The 22,943-nt window shown below is 41.7% G+C and overlaps 2 protein-coding genes across 3 annotated transcripts in view; one reads left to right on the top strand and one right to left on the bottom strand.

Moving 5' to 3' along the window:
* Positions 1 to 20,874, bottom strand: part of DUS4L (dihydrouridine synthase 4 like) — a 36,132-nt gene extending 15,258 nt beyond the window's left edge. Inside the window, exons 1-8 of one of the 2 annotated variants that reach the window (XM_052681183.1) lie at positions 20,733 to 20,870; positions 20,383 to 20,504; positions 14,842 to 14,959; positions 13,398 to 13,520; positions 12,253 to 12,492; positions 5,414 to 5,506; positions 2,494 to 2,594; positions 377 to 527 (exon numbers count right to left, since the gene is read on the bottom strand). In XM_052681183.1, coding sequence (XP_052537143.1) covers positions 377 to 527; positions 2,494 to 2,594; positions 5,414 to 5,506; positions 12,253 to 12,492; positions 13,398 to 13,520; positions 14,842 to 14,959; positions 20,383 to 20,504; positions 20,733 to 20,842 — 1,058 coding nt within the window. In that variant the 5' untranslated portion in view covers positions 20,843 to 20,870. Of the gene's footprint in view, positions 1 to 376; positions 528 to 2,493; positions 2,595 to 5,413; positions 5,507 to 9,342; positions 10,717 to 12,252; positions 12,493 to 13,397; positions 13,521 to 14,841; positions 14,960 to 20,382; positions 20,505 to 20,732 lie in introns of those variants that run through there. The other variant, XM_052681182.1, reaches the window with a different exon arrangement.
* A 19-nt stretch (positions 20,875 to 20,893) lies between these two features.
* The window catches only part of COG5 (component of oligomeric golgi complex 5), a 177,904-nt gene continuing 175,854 nt past the window's right edge, over positions 20,894 to 22,943 (top strand). Inside the window, exons 1-3 of the mRNA XM_052681177.1 lie at positions 20,894 to 21,019; positions 21,551 to 21,690; positions 22,603 to 22,660. Of these exons, the coding sequence (XP_052537137.1) occupies positions 20,962 to 21,019; positions 21,551 to 21,690; positions 22,603 to 22,660 (256 nt within the window). The 5' untranslated portion in view covers positions 20,894 to 20,961. The remainder of the gene's footprint in view (positions 21,020 to 21,550; positions 21,691 to 22,602; positions 22,661 to 22,943) is intronic.

The raw sequence follows: 22,943 nt of genomic DNA on the forward strand, positions 1-22,943 counted from the left end.
CAATGTCACCATAAAATGTAGAACTAGGAAAACTTCTGACCATTTTCCTATTCATTCATATTATCTGTTCAATTAGTCCACATCCTCTTTGTCCAGCTGAGAAGATCTGCAGGTACTCTTGGCTGCTACTGGCAGTTCAAAGCTGCCCTTTCTGTTATCCTGTGCTACTAGCTGTACTTCAGAAACCTCAAAAGGACACCACGTTTAAGGTCATAATATCCTATTAGGCCAGCTGCCATAAGTGTTTGCTTGATCTGAAGTAAAATTTGAAACTCACCTTGAAAGCTAGAGAATTATCCTTTGGTTCCTACCTACAAGCTTCAGATAAAATGGTTGAAGATATGTGCTATATAGAAATCCAAGGTGTTATACTTACAGCCATAGGAATAAGGAAAAACCTGAGATATAAAGGTTTCTTTGTGACCGGAAGAGTTTCATCTGAATGTGATCAATGGCATTGGCATTGACATTTGCAACCTTCTCATTCACCTGAATGGCTGAATACTTTCTAACTTCTCTAACAGCATCTGTAAACAAAAACAGATTATTCTTAGTCACATCCCTGGGTATGCATTCATGACAAAGCAAACACAGTACTAGAAATAACTATTTGGACATTCTGGTCACCAAACAGTAACATCAATTGTGTTATCCATAAAGCTTAACGATACATCTTGATAAGAGATGTGCCAAATCATTGACCAAAACACACTTGAACAGTTATTTCCAACATCTGCATCCAGACACCAGGAATCTGGCCAAAGCAACACATCGTACAAACGTTACCAGAGATGCGACAGCATCGAAAACTCACTGCTGACAACATGAATTAAAACCCAGCCAGTGGACAAGCAGTTAAAAAAAAAAAAAAAAAAAAAAAAGGAAAATGAAAGGAAAAAGATGAGACACCTTCTGAAGCATTTGCCTCACACACTTATTTGCCAGATGAGCATACGTTTTATTAACATCTGTATTACTACTTGTTTTCTATGCTTGAACCAGCATACAAAAAAGCTTTTCTGCAACACCACCAAAACAGAGGAGCTGTAACAACACAGTATTGTACATAAAAAAAACAGAGAAGGTTAAGCTACACCTCAGCCTCCTTCGATTGCCTTTTCACCAACTTTCAGCTCCATTTCATCCACTATATACTCCTTACAGTTCTCAAGATCAGCCAATACACCGTCAGCACTTCTTGAAGGATAAAACAATTAAGATTTACATTCTCATAAAAACAAAATCTAACCCAATTAAGAGTTTGTATTACAATCTACAACAGTGCAGTACCTATAATCTCCCCTTACACATTAAAAAAATATACTTATGACACATCATCAGTTCTTGCAGCACACTCTGGCCAAGTGTGTTAGATTGCTGCTGCATTTCCCAAAGCAAGCAAATAAGCTCCAGAGAAAAAATATGAGTAACATCAATTATAGCTGTTTCTCTTTTAAAGTGTTCTTAAGTTTCTTTGTTTTTAAAAAAGGGGGAAAAAAGACCTGAAGTGAAATTTCAAACAACGTAGTGAATCATAGGCTAAGACCAAACAAAATACCATAATTTACGAAGATTGCAGTCCTGCATCATCTAATGCTGTGGGGCACACATCTTCTCACTGCTTTATCCCAAATCTAGCTTTCCTCAGAAATCAGTGACCACTACCAACTCAGAAAGCAACCTTTAAACAAAGTTTCCAATTGGAGTTCAAAGAGTAAATTAAATTCATCAGTATTTGATCTTCAGCCATTTATTGAAGTATCTACTTTGAGAGACTATGAACTATTTGCATTTCACTACTTTGGTTATTATTAGGTATACGTTGCTGCAACTTAGTCTGAGTTCTTCACACAGAGTGCACACGCATGTTTTCTGCAGCGGCAGCCAGGAATTAAACAACACTTTAACTGTAAGGCAGTGGAAACAACTCCCTCCTATCTATGGGAAAGAACCATTCCTATCACAGAAATAAGCGAAACACTTCATACACAAACCAGTCAGCACAGATAGTCACGCAGACAGTCATCATTCCAGCTCCAGTTTCACTAAAGCTTTATTCCAACACAGGCTCCAACAAATGTAGTCAACGGCTGTTTTGTATCTGTGCTGAGCAGAAGTACTCAAATAGCTCAGTGCCTTGATACCTTCTTCTGGTGCATTATTTTAACAGCAGCCAAGAGAAAGAGTGCCATCTACTGCAGGCTGAGCAGTTCAGCCAAACAGACATCTTGTGTAACAAACACCCTGTGTAAGAAAATGAAACCAAGCAGCAGCCTACACCAAAGCATTTTTGCTCCTCACTTACTACACTGCCACTGCATCTGAATTCCTGACATTTAACTCAGTACAGGATCTCTCCTCTTCCATTCTAGTGGAGAATTTCTAAAGAAATTAGCTGGGTTACAGTAGGCTTGAATCTTTTCAATTAACTGCCATGAATTCCACATACTAGCTATTTTTTTCCAGTTTATTAGAGAATTACTTAACACTTACCAAGAAACAAGATGATCAGTAGAACTATTATTGTAAGGAACACTTTGTTCCAAAAGACAGCCATTTTGCTCCATAGAGGAATCATAAAAATCTTCTGCCATCTGCAAAACAACATTCTGTTATTCAAAATAATTAAACATCAGAAGACAAGTATAATAGCCTCACACAACAGAGCCTCATTACTGATATGAGACTTAAGAAAGGTCTCTGAACATCTGTTTTAATCACCATATAACAACAAAAAACCCCAAACCAACAACTCTCCATGAATTAAGACTGCTTCTACCATCTTTCAGAAGGCTCATCTTTTATACTGATGAGTCTGAATAATTATAAAGTAGGATTGTTATTACAGTCTAACTTGCAAATGACAAAAAACTGACAAGTCACACATTTCTATTTTGTCAATAACATCTTTTGAGAACATGAATTTGTCAGCCAGCAAACGATCTCAGGCAAGAAGAACTGTAAGGGTGATGAAGACCTAAACAACTGTCTCTTCAGTATCATTTTGTGGAGCAAGCCGTGGGAATCTACACTTACAGCACAAATAACTTCAAACCCCAAAAAAGTAACAACAGCTCAGCTAGTTCTCCATGCTGCAGGTTAGAATCTGATTCTGCAGGTTAGTATCAGTGCTACTGTGCTGACTGGTGCTACAGTAAAGCAATACCTACTTATGCCATAGGGCGGTAACACAGCTATGTTAGTCACCATCTGATCAATTAGGTAGACTTCCCAACTTTTGTTAAGTTTATTTACATTTTCAAACAACTGTTAAAATTCACCCTTTAACAGAGCAGTTTTCTACCTACTGAGAATGTAATTACCCCCACTGCATTAAAAAAAAATATTTTTAATTTTTAAAATATTTTATCATTCTGTGTGCAAAAGCCTTGTTTATGCCATTCAGTATAATCCAAACTCTCTACAGCAGACAGCTGTAGTCTACATCAACCAAAAAGCTTACTGTAATTAAGCCAAGTTACAATTCTAATGAAACCTCCTTGCAAACTCCTTACACGTGAATCTCCATGCTTCATTCCCCCATGTTTCTGATGTATGTACCTTAGACCAAATATACTGCCGATTATACTAATGCTAAACATTACATCTCTTTACTGCCAAGCCTTCCTGTATTTTCATGCTTATTTTTCCTCCACAAGAAACATTAACATTTATTAATGCAGTACTTCCTTTGGCAGCAGAAATCACACAGATGTAATTCTTTCAAATTACAATCCTGGCCACAAGCACAATGCTACAATCAAGTGTCAGAACAGCTCTGCCTTTCTGGATACTTGCACTTTTATACTGACAATTTACTTGTTTCCGGGAACTTAGCTTGAAGCCTGAGATCTCAGGAAATCAGAACTTCAAAGAGCTGCAGTTTCACATCTCTTACTGCGTCCGCACCACCCCTAGGACAAAATTAGCTCTCAAGGCAGCAAGACGTGTAAGGCAGAACTGCTGCCTTCTGGTCCTGTCACAGCGGCTAAATCCAGCCCTTAATTCTAGAGGATTCCTGTGACAGCTTTGTTAACAAGGTAATTGACCGTGTCACAAAGACATGCTACTTCATTCTTTCAGAAACCCTGTTTGAAAGAATAACTGAATGCTACAAACCAAACACAAAGATCTATCCCTAACACTGCAGACTATGCATTTGCTTTTCAGCTTCAAAGACCAGATCTGGGCCTCACCTATGTCGTAACAGAAACCTGTTTCAATACTGCCAACATCCCCTGCATGTGTCATCAGCCTAAACAAAGTCTTGCAGCTTGTTTCCTCACATAAGCCATTGTTGTTAACAATCTGATTACAGCTCCCATCATGCTTTTCCCCTCTTACAGGCAGCTGGACCTTAGACTCAGAAACAGAAAACGTGGGAACTCTGCAATCTGTACTGAAACACTGAACTCTTCATAAGCTGTGACACTCACTGCAGGGGGCTCAGCCATTGCCAGGACTCTCTCCCAGAGGTGTAAGTGATCACGCTCTGACTCTGCACACTGCAGTGTTTTGCTTTAGGTTTTGCTCCTTAGCATGTTACAGTAAAACCTGCATTCTTCATTCTAAAAATATCTAAAGATGAAGAAAGCCAACATTTAACAGCTTACACAGCACCACAGCAGCAGCAAATCTTCTAAGCAGCTTTTTTTTTTTAAACTGGTATTCTGTAAAGAAACCTTAACAGTCCCTCCTGCAGAGAAGTTAGCTGTATTTCTTCAGAGGAATAAAAACAGCATTACCAAATTGGGAAAGCTACTTAGCAAAAAGGAACTGAAAAGAACTCCAAGCCAGGCCTCTGCAAATAACAGGAGCAATTAACGTATTTTGTTTCTGTTGTATTTCTTTCTGTTACTACAGGCATTTACCTTAGGATTATACTTAATGTTTATATCGCATTCCAGCAAAACTATTTTGTTCTTTATACATATACAGAGATGTTCAGTCAGCATCCCTGACTAAACCTTCAGCATCCTTGCTTTTAAACAAGCCTCTAACAGCTCGAACAAAGGCTGCTGATGACGAGCTCCAGGTGCTCAATGTGCCTCAGCACCCACAGTGCAGCGCACAGCCCGTATCAGCACATGCAGTAACGGCTCCCCACCTGCCCTCCTTCAAGCTGGCTGCTCCCAGAGAGCAGAGGGGACAAATCCCAAGGTGAGAAAGGCTCGTTGTGGGAAGCCCAGCTGCTGGACAGGTAAATTAAAAGCGTGTAAGACAACCCCATAAAGCTCCTTAAAACAGGCTCCGGTGCCTGGGACTCCGTGACAATTCAGGTCTCAAGCAGCATTCCGCAGCTCACACCCGTCCCGAGACTCACCAAAGCTCCACGTTTGTAACAAAAACGTAGAAGCACAAACACGGTTCGAGAAGCCCGACTGGGCCAGGCCGGCACGGCCCGAGCTCCTACCTCAGCGGGGAGATGAAGGGCAGGCACAGCACGAGCAGGACTCCCACCTCGCCGTACAAGAAGGCGGCAACCGCCGTCCACTGGACAGTCATCGTCCCGGCGGCCTGCGGGCAAAGCGGGGCTCAGGCGGGGCCCGGATGCACGCGGCGGTCACGGCTGGAGCCGCGGCTCGGGATCTCCCGCCCGAGTTCCGAACCGGGTCCCTCCGCGCCCTCCCCGCCCGGGCCGGGCCCGGCCTTCTCCACTGCGCCCTGAGGAGACGCGGCCCCGCCGGCCCTCCGTCGCCGCCCGCAGCGGGGCGGCACCCCCTCCCCGCCGCCCTCGCTCCTTCCTGCGCAGCCGGGAGGCCTCGGCCGCCCTGACCCCGTCCCCGTTCTTCCCCCGTCCCCGTTCTTCCCCCCCTCCCCCGTGGCAGCCCAGCCCTCGCAACCTCCTGGGCTTCAGGGCCTGATGGCGGCGGGCCGCTCTGGAAGGGCTGGGGAGCGCGGCCTCGCCCGAGAGAGCGGGCCGGGGCAGGCAGGAAAGCGAGCGACAGAACCGCCCCTCCCGCCGGCGCTGAGGCAGAGGAGCGGACGGCGAGGCGAGGCGAGGCGGGGCGGCTCCGGCGGGATGTGGGCCGGTACGGAGCTGAGTGACACGGCGGGGCGGGGAGCGGAGGTGGCGCCGCGCGGAGTTCCTCAAAGGAACGCGGCAGCCGGGCTGTGCTCGTCCCGGTAATCCCTCAACCGCGCCCCGGAGTGCTGCGGGATCCCACTGATAACTGCGTGGGGTCAGATGTGGGCAGTCTGTGTGCCCGCGGGCCCTCCGCTGCTGGACATCTACACGCTGAGAACGGTTAACATTAGCATCTTTTTACATACAACGGTTAGATGCAGACTGTTGTAGAGCCCACTGCCCCGTGCCTCGAGCTTGTTACATCAAGGCCTTGACTTCACTGCCTGACGCACTCACAGGTTTCTGACAGTCAGCTGAAGTGTTGCCCCATGGAAGCATTACGCTGCAGGGGAGGGTCAGGCTGGCTATCAAGAGAGGGTTCTTTGTAAGAGTGTGCTCGGGCCCTGGCACAGGCTGCCCAGGGCAGTGGGCACAGCCTGAGCTGATGGAGTTCAAGAAGAGTCTGGTCAACACTCTCTTGTATGGTCTGGTTTTGGGTGGTGCTGTGCACAGCCAGAAATTGGACTCTATGATATTTATAGATCCTTCCAACTTAGGATATTCTATGATTCTATGACTCTATAACATACAAAGATATCAACAATATCTACCAAACAAGTTTCAGACAATGTCCAGCAGGCTTGATGGACCTCATGAGTAAAACCACATTCCTTCAGAAAGTTCTTTTCTGCCCTGTCTTGGGTGCAGTGTTTTTCATCAGCATTGCAAGGTTCTAAGCGTGGTATGCCCCTGCATTGCTACTGGAGCAGGTTGCCCAAGGAGGTTGTGGATGCCCCATTGCTGTAGGTGTTCAAAGCCAGGCTTGTCTGGTGGCTGGCGATCCTGCACATAGCAGGGGGGTGAAACTAGGTGATCATTATGGTCCTTTTCAACCCAGGCCATTACACGATTCTATGACTTCTCAGCCATCTTAGCCACTTGCAACTCCCCTTATTTCTCCCAGATAACCTTCCCCTCATCTCTTCTCCCTGTTGTTCCCAGTCTGTAACTAATACAGATACATAGATATAATCTATACCCACATTCAGTATTTCTGATATCCTTACTTAGCTAATCTTGGCCTTGTATGGTACTACTGAGGTAGTGACATGGCTATTGGGCACCATTAACCCAGCAAGCTCCCAGTCCCAAATGGACTCCAAACACTCTTTGGTTATTCCTGTTGTTCAGCTGTTTTTCATATAACTCCCACTTAATCACCAGTGAAATCCAGCCACCCTTCCCAGGGCTATCTGCAGCTTTTTTTAGCTTCTCACGCTGTTGCATGCCACATCCAGCAATTTCACCCTGGGCAATCAGCTCAGCTCATTTGCCTGCAGCTCCAACAGGTATCTGTCTGCTTGGGAAGGGGTTACCTGGTCTAGCTGGGCATGACCAGCCTTCTTGACACAAGTACCTGAGCTCCTTTTGGGAATTCTGTCCAAAAAAATTTACATCAAAAGGACATAGGTTAAATAGCATGAATAGTAGTAAAAATCCACAGAAGGTAAAATGGTTAGGCAGTCACTGCATCAACAGTTATCAGCAGAGCTGACTGCAGCTGCTCTCAGTCTGAAAGCTCACTTAAATTTCCCAGGTCTGTGGCTTTGGGACTGTGCCTGTGTGTTAACATTTTCCCAGTTGCTGCCAAGCAATGTCTGTATGGAAGGTTACATCCCAAATAATTGTTTATCCATAGCAAATATTGGAGAGGAATACAACCAGCGATTTCAATCTAATCTACGCTGTGAAAGCAGCCTGGGTTTTAAGAAGCATTTCTAACATGTTTTCATAAACATGTAATCAAACTCATAGATAAAACATAACCTCTTAATATATTCTGGTTATTACATTTTAGCTATTGGCCTACTGCCATTATACTTTATTGAAGCTGTTAAAATGTTATTAAAGACTTTCTCAGCATTAAATCCAGAGCAGTTTCCTTTTCTGAGCTGCGTGCTAGCACTGCAGACTGCTCTCCAGTAGGCTAGCTGCATACTGACAGGACTAAACTTGCACATCCCCACTGCCAGAGAGTATGAGTCTGCACTGGCACTCCAGGAGCTCTGTAAGATCTCCCTCTGCAGTGGCTGCTGTGCGCTTTGACTGCTGCTGCTGAGCATTCTCACCAACCTGGAATGAGGTCTGAGGTAGCTGAGGAGAATAATACTGGAGTAACTTTTTAAAAATTGAAAATTAGTTAGAAAACAGAAGACCTGGTGATGCTACAAATACTTTAACTAAGGAAGGAACGTATCTGCTGGCTTTAAACTGGCTCAGTTTTCCCATGTTCAAAAGGCTGATAAGAAATCTAACTGCACTCTAAAGCAAAACTGGAAGTTAAATAATTAACTGCCATGGGGATATCTTTAATGTGCACTGCAAACAGTGTAGGCTGTTCAAAGTATGGCTTTAAAACTCAAATTTTGCAATTCATCCTGTGTCAAAGCAATGAAATGTGTTTGGATGCTGACAAACTGACAAGGAGGCACTCAAATAAACCCACAGCCATTCATTTTACTACATAACAGGACGCTAAACTTTCATTGACTTTTATGGTACTTAATTGGCCAGATCAAGCACTCCTTAATTACTAGCAATATTAACTGCAACCCAGGTCTTGTACTTCAGGCAGAAATCTCTATGATTGATATCACACAGGCACAACAACTGCTGCCTACAAAATCATCAAGTATTCAGTTCCTAAATAGGTCAAGGTATTCCAAGTCCTCAAAAATACCACTTCCCCACTAAAAAAAAAAAAAAAAAAGCCTTGCTTTTCTGTTTTTGATTCTAATGAATCTCTTTTTTTCCCTCTACTTCACGTGGCGACTGATTTGCTGTATCATAAAATCTTAAGTAAATGCTAACACAGGACCTCGTTGATACTCTAAAGAATCCATTGCAAGTCAATTTTGTAGTTTTTGATTTTGAAGCAGAAGACTCAAGGCATTTTCAGAACTGAAGAGAACTGAGTACTGCACTATAGTTGGATGAACTGGAAATACAGCTCATATCAGAGGAGATGTATAAACTTCACTGTCTTAAAAAGCAAACTAGACTTGATGACTCAGGTCATGCTTTTCTAACTCATTTGTATACCTAAATCAGAACATATTCTCTATGAAAAATAAGTAAATCTTTTCAGTCACTGCATTAAGAATACTGCAAAACTGTAGATATCTAAGCAACAGATAAGGGGAACAGCATCAAAAGCAACACCCCCTTCCCCAGGTTGTCATAATGTACACTGTAATAAACAAATTGCAATCATATACAAAAGCAAGTGATTTATTTAGAAAATTTAGAACCATTCATTTGTATATGCATGAAAGTACCAGTTAAAAAAACTAAGCAATTTCTTATATGAATTTCTGTGTAAACATAGAAAGGAAACAAATTATTTGATTACAAATAATTGTACTGCATAGGCTTGTAAAATTTCCCTTGCAGAACAAATGCAGCTGGTGTGCAATGTTATTGTCTTGTTCTGATTTTCATTGTCTTCCTCCTATACAAAGATCCAAAGTGAAACGGCTGTCATGCTTTGATAAGCAACGTGCCTGCAGAAAGGATGCAGGAGTCCTACTGAGAGAATCTGTCAGCTTTTCTTTGGCCTATAAAGTTCTGGTTTGGTAGATGACTGCATTTTGATCTTTCATAGGATTATTATGTAGTAGATAACCAATACTGTATGTGGTTACACTGAACTTTCAAGTCTTGTATGCTAGATCCATCCAGGTCTACATTTGATTTAAACTCTATTCATTTTATTCTTTCCTTCCTTCTGTCATCTTGTATTGCAGGTTTCTTTCATTATATTAATGGTAGAATTTTTCTAAGTTATAAATCTGGAAGATTTTAGATTGCAAAAAGAACATCTAATTTAAGAGGGTACAACACTGGGCTTCAAAGTCTCACAGTCTTTAAGCTGGAAAATTCTACTAAAATTTAAAAGCACATCTTATATCTTAAGTCCGTTAAAGCAAATATTTCTATAATTGGTCCCTCTGTATTCTTTTGGTCATACGTTTTTGTTGTTATTTAGTAGTAGTAGTCCTGATTTTAGGGAGTTCCACTAGAAAAAGGCCTTTGTTTTGCTTACTCTTGTAAGTGAAAAATTTTTCTGGTGAAAAATAAATTAAATCACTGCAGTCACATAACAGCCAATCCTCTGTACAGTAATGCAATGTAAATAGAATTACACGTTTGTGGAATGTGGAATATTTCTTCAGTTAAATATGCTGATCTAAAAACTAAAAATCTAAACTATCAGCCTAACCTCAGAATCAAGCTGTATTGAAAATATCTGCGTTACGGATTTAATCAGTAAAAGCCCAAGTAGCAATACATCAGCAATTGCAAAGAATGAGTTTGCACACAACTGAAATGCTTTCAGCTACACACACCATAATGATGATCCAGGTAATCTAGAACTGCTGAGGTACTTGATAAAATGTTAAAAACTTTCTTTTCTTGTTTTGAAGTTATCCGTTCCATCATGTACATTAAGTGGTGGTGAAAACATGTAAAAGGAGTTCCATGCTCAAGAGCAATGTCTACCCAATCCTGGATGCACTTCAAAGGTGTTTCTTCGTATCCTGCAAACATAGCTGGATTTGCTAAGAGTCCTCTAGCCACCATTACACCTTCAAATTGCAAATTAAAGCAGTGAGTTACATTATAGTTAAATTTTACATTACATCTTCTATAGCACCTACTTTATAGCATCCATTAGAACAAGAAATGGGAGAACAACAGGGGTGAGTACTATATCTATATCAAAGAAATCAGTTTACAGCCCAAGCTCCTGCACCATCTGTCAGTTCATTTAACCTGTTGACATAACCTTCCAGAAATTCTGATGCAACACACACAAAAAAAGAAGCCCTTCTTTTCTACTTTTTAAACAGCAATTCAATATTATTCTGTTTTTATCTCCTACACACATGTAAGCCTATTCTTTAACATATAATCACGATGTAAAGACACAGGAGTAGTAAAATGCTGAAGTTATTTTAGCGCAACTCTGCCGATTCACTGACCTGGAATCATTCTTCCATTAGCAGCTCAAGTCTCAGTGATAGAGATCTCATGGCTCCTACTCTACAGAAAGCGTTTGTTTTCTGAATAAACCAATGCATTTGCAACTATATTCCCAAATTGTCAGATAAATCCAGCCAAACTCTACTGAAATATTTCTTGAAAAAGTGATTGCTTTCCTGAACTGTAACATATAATCTGTCACATTTAATCTCTTCCTACAAAATAGCATGACCAAAAATGAAAAAAAAAAAATAATAACCAAGATTGTATTAAAACAAAAAATATGCAGTTTCTGGTTTGTTCTTACTGTATCTTAAACCATCATATGTTGGACAGTTTGATGTTTTATGCTCTATTGTTCAAGAAAGTCAAAAAGAACATCCTTTTCTGTTAATGTATTTTCTTCCTGCTTTGTATCTGGGGTGAAAGCCACTGTAGCAGCATGGCAGTTTGGTGCAAATAGTTTTGTTTTTTTTTACAACACCGACGATGTCAATAGAAACCTGCCACACGAACTCATGGTATGACACTGGCTCTGCCCTGTTAGGCTCTAACTGTAAGACTCAAAGTATGCAGATCCAGATAACTTCTTCAAGATATACTGAACTTCAGTGTTGGCTTGAAACCACAGACAGTTGAAGGAATCTATTGTAAACAAATAACTGCAGGGCAATTTTTCACTTCCATATTTTACCACAGTAAAGGCAAGATAAATAGTGCAATGCTTCACCATCTACTTGAAAGTAAACCATTTATTTGTTAAATATCCAGCTTGTTTATCTTTCTCCCTCTATATTCTTACTATAAGAAACCCATTACCATTTGCAGGAAGCAGAGGATTTCAAGTCAAAATCTACAGCTCTATAATAAATGATCAGCTCCATGAACAGAATGGATGTCTGATCCTCCTTAAACTCCGCCACCAACTCCACTACTGAGTGATGAAAGCATAATTAAGCAAAGAGTTTTTGTAGTTTGCCTTTCAAATCTAATTGAGACTTTGACTAAAGTGCTCTGGTTCTCTGATAATTACAAGATCCCGTTTATGAGCTTATTAAGAAGATGTAAACAACGTCCTACTTCTAGCTAAAATAAATACTCAGAAATTTAATTTGTCAATTTACTTAGAAAGTAGGATATGTTTAATCTTACCATCTGCTCCTGTCAAGTGATGAACATTTTCAGCATCTTTTAAAGTTCTGATGTCTCCATTAGCCACAACAGGTATGTGCACGCTTTCTTTAATTACTTTAATTGCATCATAATGTACTGGCTGATGTCTTTCTTCTATATTTCTCCCGTGTACGGTAATCCATGAAACTCCAGTTGCTTCAGCTTTTTTACACAGGTCTACTGTTTTTTTTAAGTCTTCGTGTATCCTGAAATTCCAAGGAATTAAAACATTAGCTAGCAAGCTACCTGAACTGTATAAAAGCCCTCCATGAAGAGGAGTCACCAGAGATTTCTATAAATACTTGTAAAAAAAAAAAAAGACTACTAATGTGGGAAGGTAAATATATTTAATATATATTTAATAAAGATGTATAATTTATTGAAATCACTATTTATCATTTCCCAGTTACATACCATCTCTGAAGCATGTGTGGTAAATTTTACAGAGATGAAGCAAGGGTACCCAAGATTCTACATTAATTGTCATTACTTTGCATAACTGTGGAAAAAAAATCCAATTTATAACAGTTCTCCTTTTCTGAGAGACTGCAAACAGAGCTGAAACTTAACTAACAATATGCAAAAGCACCATGGGATGAGAAGATAAATAGTGGCTGAAATGCCAGAAAGTAAAACAGATCAACGGTTTATACAAGTTCAGAAAGTGATGAAGGGAGGGAGAACATGTTCTTACAGCAGCTGTGTGGACTGGTTCCCAGATCTGTTATCTGTCTTTTATAGACAGCAGCAGGTTACGAGTAAGTCCACACAATTACAGGTTACATATTGCTTTTATTTCATGGAATTCTAAACCTTTTAACTTGAACTACCATGTCTTCTGGATTGCAATAAAATTCTGACATCCACTCTGGTATCTGGGCAAGCAGTCAAAGACTGTGCTTGTTCTACCATCTGAGGCTGGTAACCTGCTCCAGATTTGCTTACCACCTGGAGTCAAAACATCCCAGTAGTCATCACATTTAAGGAACTTATAATAATTCGTACTATTGCATTAATTACATATATTGTAGTGTAACTATTACACAAACATCTTTCTTTTGAAAAACATTAAAAGGCTTTTTCCACGTTCTGCAGAGTATGTTAGCCATACCTTATTTTAATAGACACTGAAAATCCAGGATTGTCAATCTGATTCCGTACGTGTCTCACCATATCTTGAACCAGCTCTGGTTTATTTATTAAGCAGGCACCATAACCTTCTGCCATTGCCCATCTTTGAAAGGAAAAATAACGTTTGTATTCTACAATTGAAAAATGCAGATCAATTTCAGTTAAATGTATCAGTTTCTTATAGCCTTTAGAATGTGTGGCTGAGTAAGCAGAGATAATAAAGGCTGTAGTTTGATGTAGTTGTTTGCGGTGTGACACCAGCTTTTAGATCCTGGTTCAGTTTCTGCTTTGCTGTTATGATTTTGGACAAGTAACGAATCTGTTTAATTTTCTATCCACAAAACAGGCTTACAAGGAAGATAAACATTGAATTAACAATGGCTTAGATCATACATAAAAGAAATAGCTTGGTATTTCCCCTCAATTGGGTCATGGCTTTCTTCTGAACAGAAAATTACTTTGTGTTGGAAAGGAGCACAATTGAAGTGGAATAAGAATCTGATTTCAGTAATATTATCTTTTCCTTCAAATGACAGCAATTACTTATGATTGGCAGGAGATAACCTTTTGCTTTTACTGAACAGCAGCATTCTTTTCTTTAAAGAATTTTTCTTATACAGGCAGATACACACAGCTCTACTATGGCTGAAATCAATATGCACAAGATTTGGAAGTCTCCAATGTCTCCAGAACTGTTTTCTCAAATACTGTAATTTTAAGTCAAGATAACTAATTAGAATAGACAAATTAAGTACGTGCACCATGATATTATCTCCTGCTGTCCCACATTTATTTTTGAGAGATTTACTTAGAAAAAGATTGCCTGACAAATGTACAATAAATGGTTCTCAATTGAAGCAGTTAGTGAGAATCTTCATTTGTGCATTATTATTCTGCCAAAACAAAATTTTTAAACTATCACTAATTCACTGTATTTCCAAACCTAATAAAAGATGGAGGGAATTCAGCTAAGCACTTCATGAGTAATATAATCTGTATAATTACATTTTAGAGACTGTTCTTCACTTGCATAAGCCTGAGACAGCAGGGACGTGGCTCATTATTTTGGAATTGCCATGCTATTTCTCAAAACACTGGATTATTTGTTCTTCTGGAAGAAGTCAAATGGTACAGCTGCTAAATCACAGAGATGGACACTTCATTTCTGAGCTGACCTTCAGTATCTCAGAAATTAAAAGAGGCAAGACAGCAAAGACACCTGGTGACCATGGGCATCTCTGAACATTCAGAACAGCATTTTACCACACGCACATTTCACTCCGGCAGGTTAAAAAGCTATTTCAAGCTCAATCTTTTTTTTTTTTTTTTTTAATTAAGACAGAAATGAGTATGAAAATGAAGGCCAGCATCCTTTATTCTCAAATTAATTTAATCATACTTAACCATTTTTTTCAAATCTTTACCTCTGAGGACAGCCACAGTTTAGGTCTATTCCATCTGCGAAAGGACAGATGAGAAGGGCAGCATCACATAAAACTTGTGCTTCTTTAGCAGCAAACTGAACAATCAATGGATTGTCACCTACTCCAATGAAAAGATATTTAGAGGTTGAAAACAAGAAAAAAAAATCTAATTTTTGAATGTTTCATTACTTAAATATGTTTAACTTTCTTAAAAATGTCAACAGATATATATTTGCTTACAATTGTCAAAATCAACAGGTTGTTTAAAAGCAGCATTCTTAATTCAGACTATTCACAAACTAATAATGGGAAAAAAAATTCTTCAGTTATTGTTTCTTTGTATTGTATGTTTTCTTGGATCCAGAACACTTCAACATTAAAACCAAATTGAATAAGAACATCACCAGTGCCACCGCACCTTCAACATAAGCAATCTATCTGTTCTCTATTAGGTTATTTTCCCCATGACAGCACCATTATTAAAATAAAATCTTAAAGGTAAGCTGCACTGTCATAATCTCACCAGTTGCTGTACTGAACTCCAAGAAGTATGTACAGAACCAAATGTGCTCGATGGCTCCATTCCCGATAGTGATTTTTTCAGCTATTTTACAGGGTGGTACCACAGGAAGGCTGTAGGGGAGGAGCCCCAGGTGTTCTCAAAGTGACACCACTTTGATAGACAGTTAAGTCACAGGCAGGAGCTGGGTGTTTCTTCCCTTAATTTGACCCATGTTTCAACCCCTCCTGGAAGAGCCCAGAGCAATACCCTAGAAATGGTCAGGTCACAGGAGGGGGCCCAGTGCCCTTTGCTTTGATTTGCCTGGTGTCTGGTGTCTCAATCCATCTTGGAATCCATCTACAAACATGGCTGAAGGGCTGTCCTTGCCCTTCTCACTGCTGCATCCCTCCTTTGTTCTGTGCCCCCTTGTCAACACGCTTGATGTGGGACCAGAACTGGTGATCTCCTTTTCTTTCTTTAAGCTCTAACCCAAAACTTACTTGAATTTCCTATAAAACTGCACAGATAGAATTGCGGGAGAGCCAACGCATGCAGTTAACTGTTTTATGGGTATCTCCTATTACAGTTTATGGCTTTTCCTCTTATGCACAGACCTTGGGTGTTGTTTCACCTTGATCTGACCAGAGGGATTTGCAAATCTAGACACCCCTCCCTTCCCAGGCAGGACATGATACAGGAACTCTGTCGTAGCCGACTACAACACTGCCAGAGCCTTGCCAGAGGCCTCCTCATGCTATGTCATTGCCTATGCATAGGCCGATGCAAACTTTCTCATCGCTCACCACTGTGCTACATCAACTCTCAAACTCTTCCTTTTGACTACAGCTGTAGCTGTGAGAAGTCTCCCTTCTCTACATAGGATTTTAAAGATTATTTATTTTTAACTTATTGAAATAAATCTCCTGTTTATATGAAAATCTTTATGAAACCAGAACAATGTGCTGAAAGTATGATTACTTGCTTGTCTTGCTGAAAAAACCTACTCCAACGATGCCTGCAACAAACTGGATATTTTCCGGAGCTGCTAAGAAGCATTTCCTGCTGAAGAGAATTACACTTCAAACATGATCTGTTCCACAATTGTATCAGGCTGCTTACAGACTGCTGTGTTTTGCTATAGCTGTGTATGACACATAATCATTAACAAAGATTTCTAGTGTCCTTGTTTCTATCTAATGTAGTAATCTATGGTGAAAATACAGCAACAATGAGGGAAGAAAAGATGTCTTACAGGAATAACATTACTAAGCAAACCAAAGGGAGGCTCTAAGAGAAAAAGAAAAAAAAGGCAAGAGAATTTAGCTTCCTGAAGTAGGGCATAAATGTAAGGCACAGATCATGCTGATATTCCAAAAAGTCCAGACTCAGAAAAAGCTGTTAAAGAACCAGAAAACTGAGCGTACCACCGAGGCAGCTTTCAGTAGCTACAAACTCTACCCTTCCTTATTCCAGATACTTTTTTGTTTCAATGCCAACACGGCTGGGTTTTGTCCAGTATGCAGAGCTGGAATGAGAACACATAGGCAGAGGCAGCTTTCACAGATTTTTCTCTCATAGGAAACCAAAGCATCAGTGCTCCTCAGAGTGGGCCTGGCGAACTATTTGTGATCTACGAAGCTCCTGCAGAGAGCCAGATGGTCATTTGGAACAGGCTCTCCTCTTTGACACCTACTGCATTACATTAAAGGCATCTAAAAATATCTCAGTATTAGCAGTTACTTTCCAAATAAACGATTGCTGCAGTTAAGAGGGATGGAGAACAGGGTAAGAAAAATATCTGAGCACCAATGGAAAGAAAAGAGCCAACAAATGCACACAGCACGTGTACTTCTGGTACAGAACAGACTGCAAATGCTTCTGAAGATTTCCTGTCTTTTCCTGTCTTAGTGGAATTTACAGAGTTCTTGAAGTAATGGAACTGAAGTCAGAAATGGCAGCAGTATCTTCTGTTAAGAAACTTCTGTAAGTTACCTAAAACATGCCACAAAAAATCCCTTTTGTATTTTCAAAACAGTGTCCATTTAGACAGTGCTCTAGCTGAAAAGATTTAAATTGATACAGCTAATACACTGGAATAATCCCAGGCTCCTTGTTTTTCAGCTAAGTAATAAAAATGCTAAATCAAATGATAATTAAATTCTTAGCAGCAGCCACAGGGAACATCTACCACTATTTTAGAAATACACAACAAAGAAATGTCAATGCCAAATGTCAATGCAAAAAAAAGAGAGCAAAAATTACAATTGCAGGCTCCAAACCTACTCTGCTCATTAGAGTAAAAAATGCCCAGAAAATTAAACAAATCAATATTAAGATTTTACAATCAGTTATGTAGCTATTTGTTAAAAGCATGAATGCTAATAATGTAAATACTGTTATTCTGGCTAAGCTGTTAGAGGCAGGGTGGTTTTGGAGGCTGTAAAATTAAGGCCAGCATAAAAGAGGTGAGTAGGGAAAAGATGTTACTTACAGTACTAGAACATTTCATCCTGAGCTCCTTGTCAACAGGTGACAAGATTACAGCAAACAGTGACAAGAATTTCCTCTTTCCCCATCCCATTATCTGCCAAAAGCCAACCCATAGAACTTCACAAGACATTGTGAAGATCAAAAGTATAAACAGATGCAAAGGGTGGAACAGTGGCTCTGCAGACCTCTGAGCTGTATATATCAGTTATGTTCTTATTTGTTTATTTTGAATAACAAAAAAAAATTAAAGCTTTCTTCTAAGTTGCACTCCATTAATAAGAGTCTACCTGTGCTTCCCAATGGGATTCTTTCCTATAAATGACCTGTTGTATTCAAATAAAGCATGAAATCACAGATTATAGTTCTACTACTATTACATATACACTTACAAAACCATTCACTGAGTAGCACGAACAGATGAAATCGTTACCTTCTGCAGATCCTACAGGCCAATTTTACTAGCATTTTAGAAGTGCTTTCTCCATTCCTCTAGTTGTAGCCCAAGCTTATGTGTTCCTTGTTCCACTTCTCTCCTACAACCACTTCATGCCAGCTGATCTGTATCTGTACTGTTATCTCTTCCCATATACTTATGGTCAGATTTTCAGGTGGTGTTGCGTGTAGCCAGAAGTTGGACTCAACAGTCCTTATGGCTTCTTTCTAACTTGAGATATTCTGTGATTTTGTTCTATACTACTTTTCTCCCTTACTTAGCCAGGGCTTTGTATAGCTCCTTATATATATATACACACATATATTTATAAAATATATAATAATAATGTATAATATATATATATATTTAGTCTGTTCAGGTTACATTTCTATATCGTGTCTGAAGCCTGGCTTCTCATTACGAATCCTGGTTGTGCTTCTATTCTCTGGACTCCCTTTGCTCCTTCTACCAGTCTTCTGAGATCTCAAGGAGCCCACCTTCCATTTTACCACCTGATAATTTAAAATTCTGTTTCTCTTATCAATCCCCATATTATATGTCTGATCTATTCATCTTTTCCCCTTTACAAACCCTCTCCTTTTTGTTAGTAATCAGAAAATATATGGTAATGGGTTAAGCATACATCTCTGATATATACAAGAAGCAGCAATTGCTGGCATTAGAACCTTATGAGCCTTATGAGCAGACAGAAGGCCAACCATATCTTGGGTTGCATTAAGAGAAGCATGATCAGCAGGGAAGGAGAGGCGATTCTGCCCTTCTACACTGCTCTTGTGAGACACCATCTGGAGTACTGCATCCAGTTCTGGAGCCTATGACACAAAGACATGGAGCTCTTGGAACAGTCCAGAGGAGGACCACAAAGATAATCAGAGAGCTGGAGCACCTCCCCTGCAAGGACAGGGTGAGAAAGCTGGGGCTCTTTAGACTGTAGAAGAGAAGGCTCTGAGGAGACCTTATAGCAGCCTTCCAGTAGCTGAAAGGAGCCTAGATGAAAGCTGAGGAGGAACTTTTTATCAGGGCAGGAAGTGACAGGACAAGAGGAAATGGTTTTACTCTGGAAGAGGGTAGATTTAGACTAGATATTAGGAAGAAATTCTTTACTGTGAGGGTGGTGAGACACTGGAACAGATTGCCCAGGGAGGCTGTGAATGCCTCCTCCTTGGAAGCATTCAAGGCCAGGCTGGGTGGGGCTTTGAGCAACGTGGTCTACAGGGTGTTCCTGTCTACAGCAGGAGCTTAGAACTAGCTGATCTTAAGGGTCCCTTCCAGCCCAAACGATTCTTTGATTCTGTGATGATCTTTTATTGGGTCTGGCTGGGATGCAAGTAACCTTATTTACAGCAGCTTATATAGTACTGTGTTTTGAGTTTTGTGGCAAAAAACATTGTTGATAATACAACAGTGCTTCCACTTTTGCTGAACAGCGATGGCAGTTCAAAACTAATTTTTTACCTGTGTACCTATTTCCCCCCAGCAAATAGGTCAGAGGTGGGCAAGGAACTGGGAGTGGACAGGTCTAGACCTGGCCAAAGGAATATTTCATATCATGTAATGCCGTGCTCAGCAATAAAACTGCAGTGGTGAGGGAAGATGAAGTAGTTTGGGGTGTGGAAAATGTGTAATCCGTTTCAGCGCTTTGGCACGAGAAGAAATTTCTCCTAATAACAAAACTGAACCCTCCTTGGCACAACTTAAGGCTGCTCCCTCTCATTCTGCTACTGTTACATGGGAGCAGAGGCTGACCCCCACCTCATCACAACCTCCGTTCAGGCGGTTATAGAGGGCAATAAGGCCTCCCCTGAGCCTCCTCTTCTCCAGACTGACCCATTCCAATTCCGTCAACCGTTCCCCATCACAGCTGTGCTCCACATCCCTCACAGCTCCGCTGCCCTTCTCTGGACACACTGCAGGGCCTCCATGTCTGTCTTGTAGTGAGAATCCCACAGCTGAACACAGCCCATGAGGTGCAGCCTCACCAGTGCCAATTGCTGAGGGATGATCACCCACCTGTCCTGCTGGCTGGATTATTTCTGATACAAACCAGGATACATAAAACATTCCATAAAGGCAGCAGCGTATTTCCCAGCATTACCTCTGTTTGTTGTGAACTCGCTGTCCCTGGCTTTGGCTGATCTCACGAAGTCGGCCGCCACGACCATGGGGGTGTAGCACAGCTCGCAGCCGTACCGCCGGACCAGAGTGCGGAACGCCAGCCTGCGGGGACAGGGACAGCACGGCCACACAGAGCGGACATTCGCCTCGTGAGCCGCTCTGAAGCGCCGCTCTTAAACGCAGCGCTGCGGGGCTGTGTAAACAGAACCATAATCAAACGCGTCCGCGTCCGTCGCGCCCTTGAACAACCCCAGAAGGCTCCCGCCCGCCCGCCCGCCGTCCCGTCACACCGCCCGCCCCACAGCACGCGCGCCGCCAGCAGCGACTCACTTGGAGTAGCGGACCATCGGGGCACACATCTTCACCACGTGCCCAGCCCGAAACAGGCCCGCCGGGTCCGTCGCCGACCATCGTTCGCGTTCTGCCGCGTCCCCGCTCATGTATAGCGAGCTCTCCCCTCACAGCCCCGCCGCGTCCTGCCCCGCCCCGTCGCTCCCTTTGCCATCATCGCCGCGCGCCGCCGCCGGGCAGTGACGCGCGGCAGGCTCCGTCGGGCGGCATGGAGGAAGCGGGCGGTGGAGCACCGGCCCCGGCGCTGGCAGAGCTGCAGGCGGACGGTGAGGCGCGGTCCTGGCGGCGGTCGGAGGCCGGGACGAGCGGGGCATTGGGCCTCCGAGGTGTCGCGTCGCAGAAAGTTTGTGGGGCGGAGGGGAGCGGGATGGCGGGCCCCGTTCCGGCGCTGTGCTGCCCAGCTGCAGCCCGCTGCCCTCGTCCGCCGCTCCTGAGGGGAGATGTGTGCCGGCGGGAGGCACGCAGGTGTCGGTGAGCCACGCCTGCCCTTTGCACAAAGTAGCACGCGTCTTACTTGGTTAAAAGTCAGCAGCGGAGTATAGTTTCCTTACGCAGCACAAGTTGGCTCCATTGTAGGACGCGGTACGGTTCCATGAAGTTGCGGGTTTTGCCGCGCGGACTTGCTTTGATTGCAGTCTGTTCTCAGACCGGCCTCCCGTGCCGCGTTGTGCGGGTACGGTACGGTGTGTGCGCTGTTCCAGCTGGAGGAACCGGCGGTCTGAGCGCTGCCTGCTTGTAGATCGTCCCTCGGTGCGACTGGTTTGAAGTGTGAAGATAACATCTGAATCGTTTTTCAGAGTGTTATGCTGACTTCTTCAGAGAGGACTTTGATGTGAAAGCTTACACGTCGCAGTCGATCCATCAGGCGGTGATAGCTGAGCAGCTCGCAAAGCTTGCCCAAGGTATCAGCCAGCTGGATAAAGAGCTTCACGTACAAGTAAGTGTAAAGCATGCCTGGTGCTCAGGGGTGGTCGATAAAGTGATTAAAAGCTGATTAGTCCAATGATCTTTGCTTTTGATGTTGCTTGGTAACTGAAGGTACAGCTTGAAGTAAAAAGAGCGGTGCATGTGATGCCAACTCCATGTAGTCCCCCTCAAGGAGCTGTAAGCTGTTTTGCTTTCAGTGTCTGCACTCAGTCTCGGTGCGTGGAGGTTCCGCTATTCCTTGTAAGGGTTCCCTGACTCTCCAAAAGATCATATGGGCTATCAGAAAAACTTCCCTGTCTTTTGGCATGATGGTTGTGAAAAGACAGTGCACGACTTGTCCTGTGCTGGTTTTGTAGGCTGGGATTTAGTCCTTAATATTAACTGGGCAAACACAACCTGTGCTAATACACCTCCATGCCTTCAAAAGGAATTTAAGTTTGGATAGTCAAAGACTGAGTGATAAAATCCAAATGGACATTGCAAATCCCATCGACCTGGCTGTGAGTGTGTGTGATAAATTTGTGCTTGGTTAGAAAAACTGCTCCCCCTGCAATGGTAAATTCTTTGGAAGTTAGTTTCTAAATGTCATAAATACAAATGAAAACATTAAAAATGGGAATATACGTTATTACTGTGTTAGTATTAAGCTTATACTTACAGTTATTGTTAGATATCAGTGTGTGTTGAAACATGATTGATTGTTTTTCTCACTTATATTAATACATCAACTATGCTGCAATATCTGACTCCCATTTTGAGCTTACCATTTTGTGAATCAAAACAGTTCTGAAAATGCTTTCATCTGCTTTTTTCTGGATCTGTTTAAGGAAATATGATGATAATATTTTGATACCCCTTTCAGGCACACATCTCTGTTCTTATGTCATTGCTTCTATTTTTTCTCTTTCTTTTGTTTTTAAAGGTTGTTACAAGACATGAAGATCTGTTGGCTCAAGCAACTGGAATTGAATCCCTAGAAGGTGAGATCCATCTACTGAATGCTCACGGATTTCTGTGAACACGGGAGCATTTTTAGTTTCTACATGGGAAGGTCGTTCACTTTGGTTAATAATGAAGCAGCTGCAGATCTTACGACTGAGTTGTGGCAGCTTTTTTTTTTTTCCTTTTATGTCAGCAGATGGAGCTCCTGGGAGAAGATTTGACTGATATTTCTCTGGAGTAACTATTCCATAGGCAAAAAGCTTAATAATCTGTTCTAAGCAACTTTAGCAATCAAGTCTCATTAACCTTTTAATACTGTTT

The sequence above is a fragment of the Tympanuchus pallidicinctus genome, unplaced genomic scaffold, assembly GCF_026119805.1.
Source record: "Tympanuchus pallidicinctus isolate F22 unplaced genomic scaffold, pur_lepc_1.0 scaffold19, whole genome shotgun sequence".
Lineage (NCBI taxonomy): Eukaryota > Metazoa > Chordata > Aves > Galliformes > Phasianidae > Tympanuchus > Tympanuchus pallidicinctus.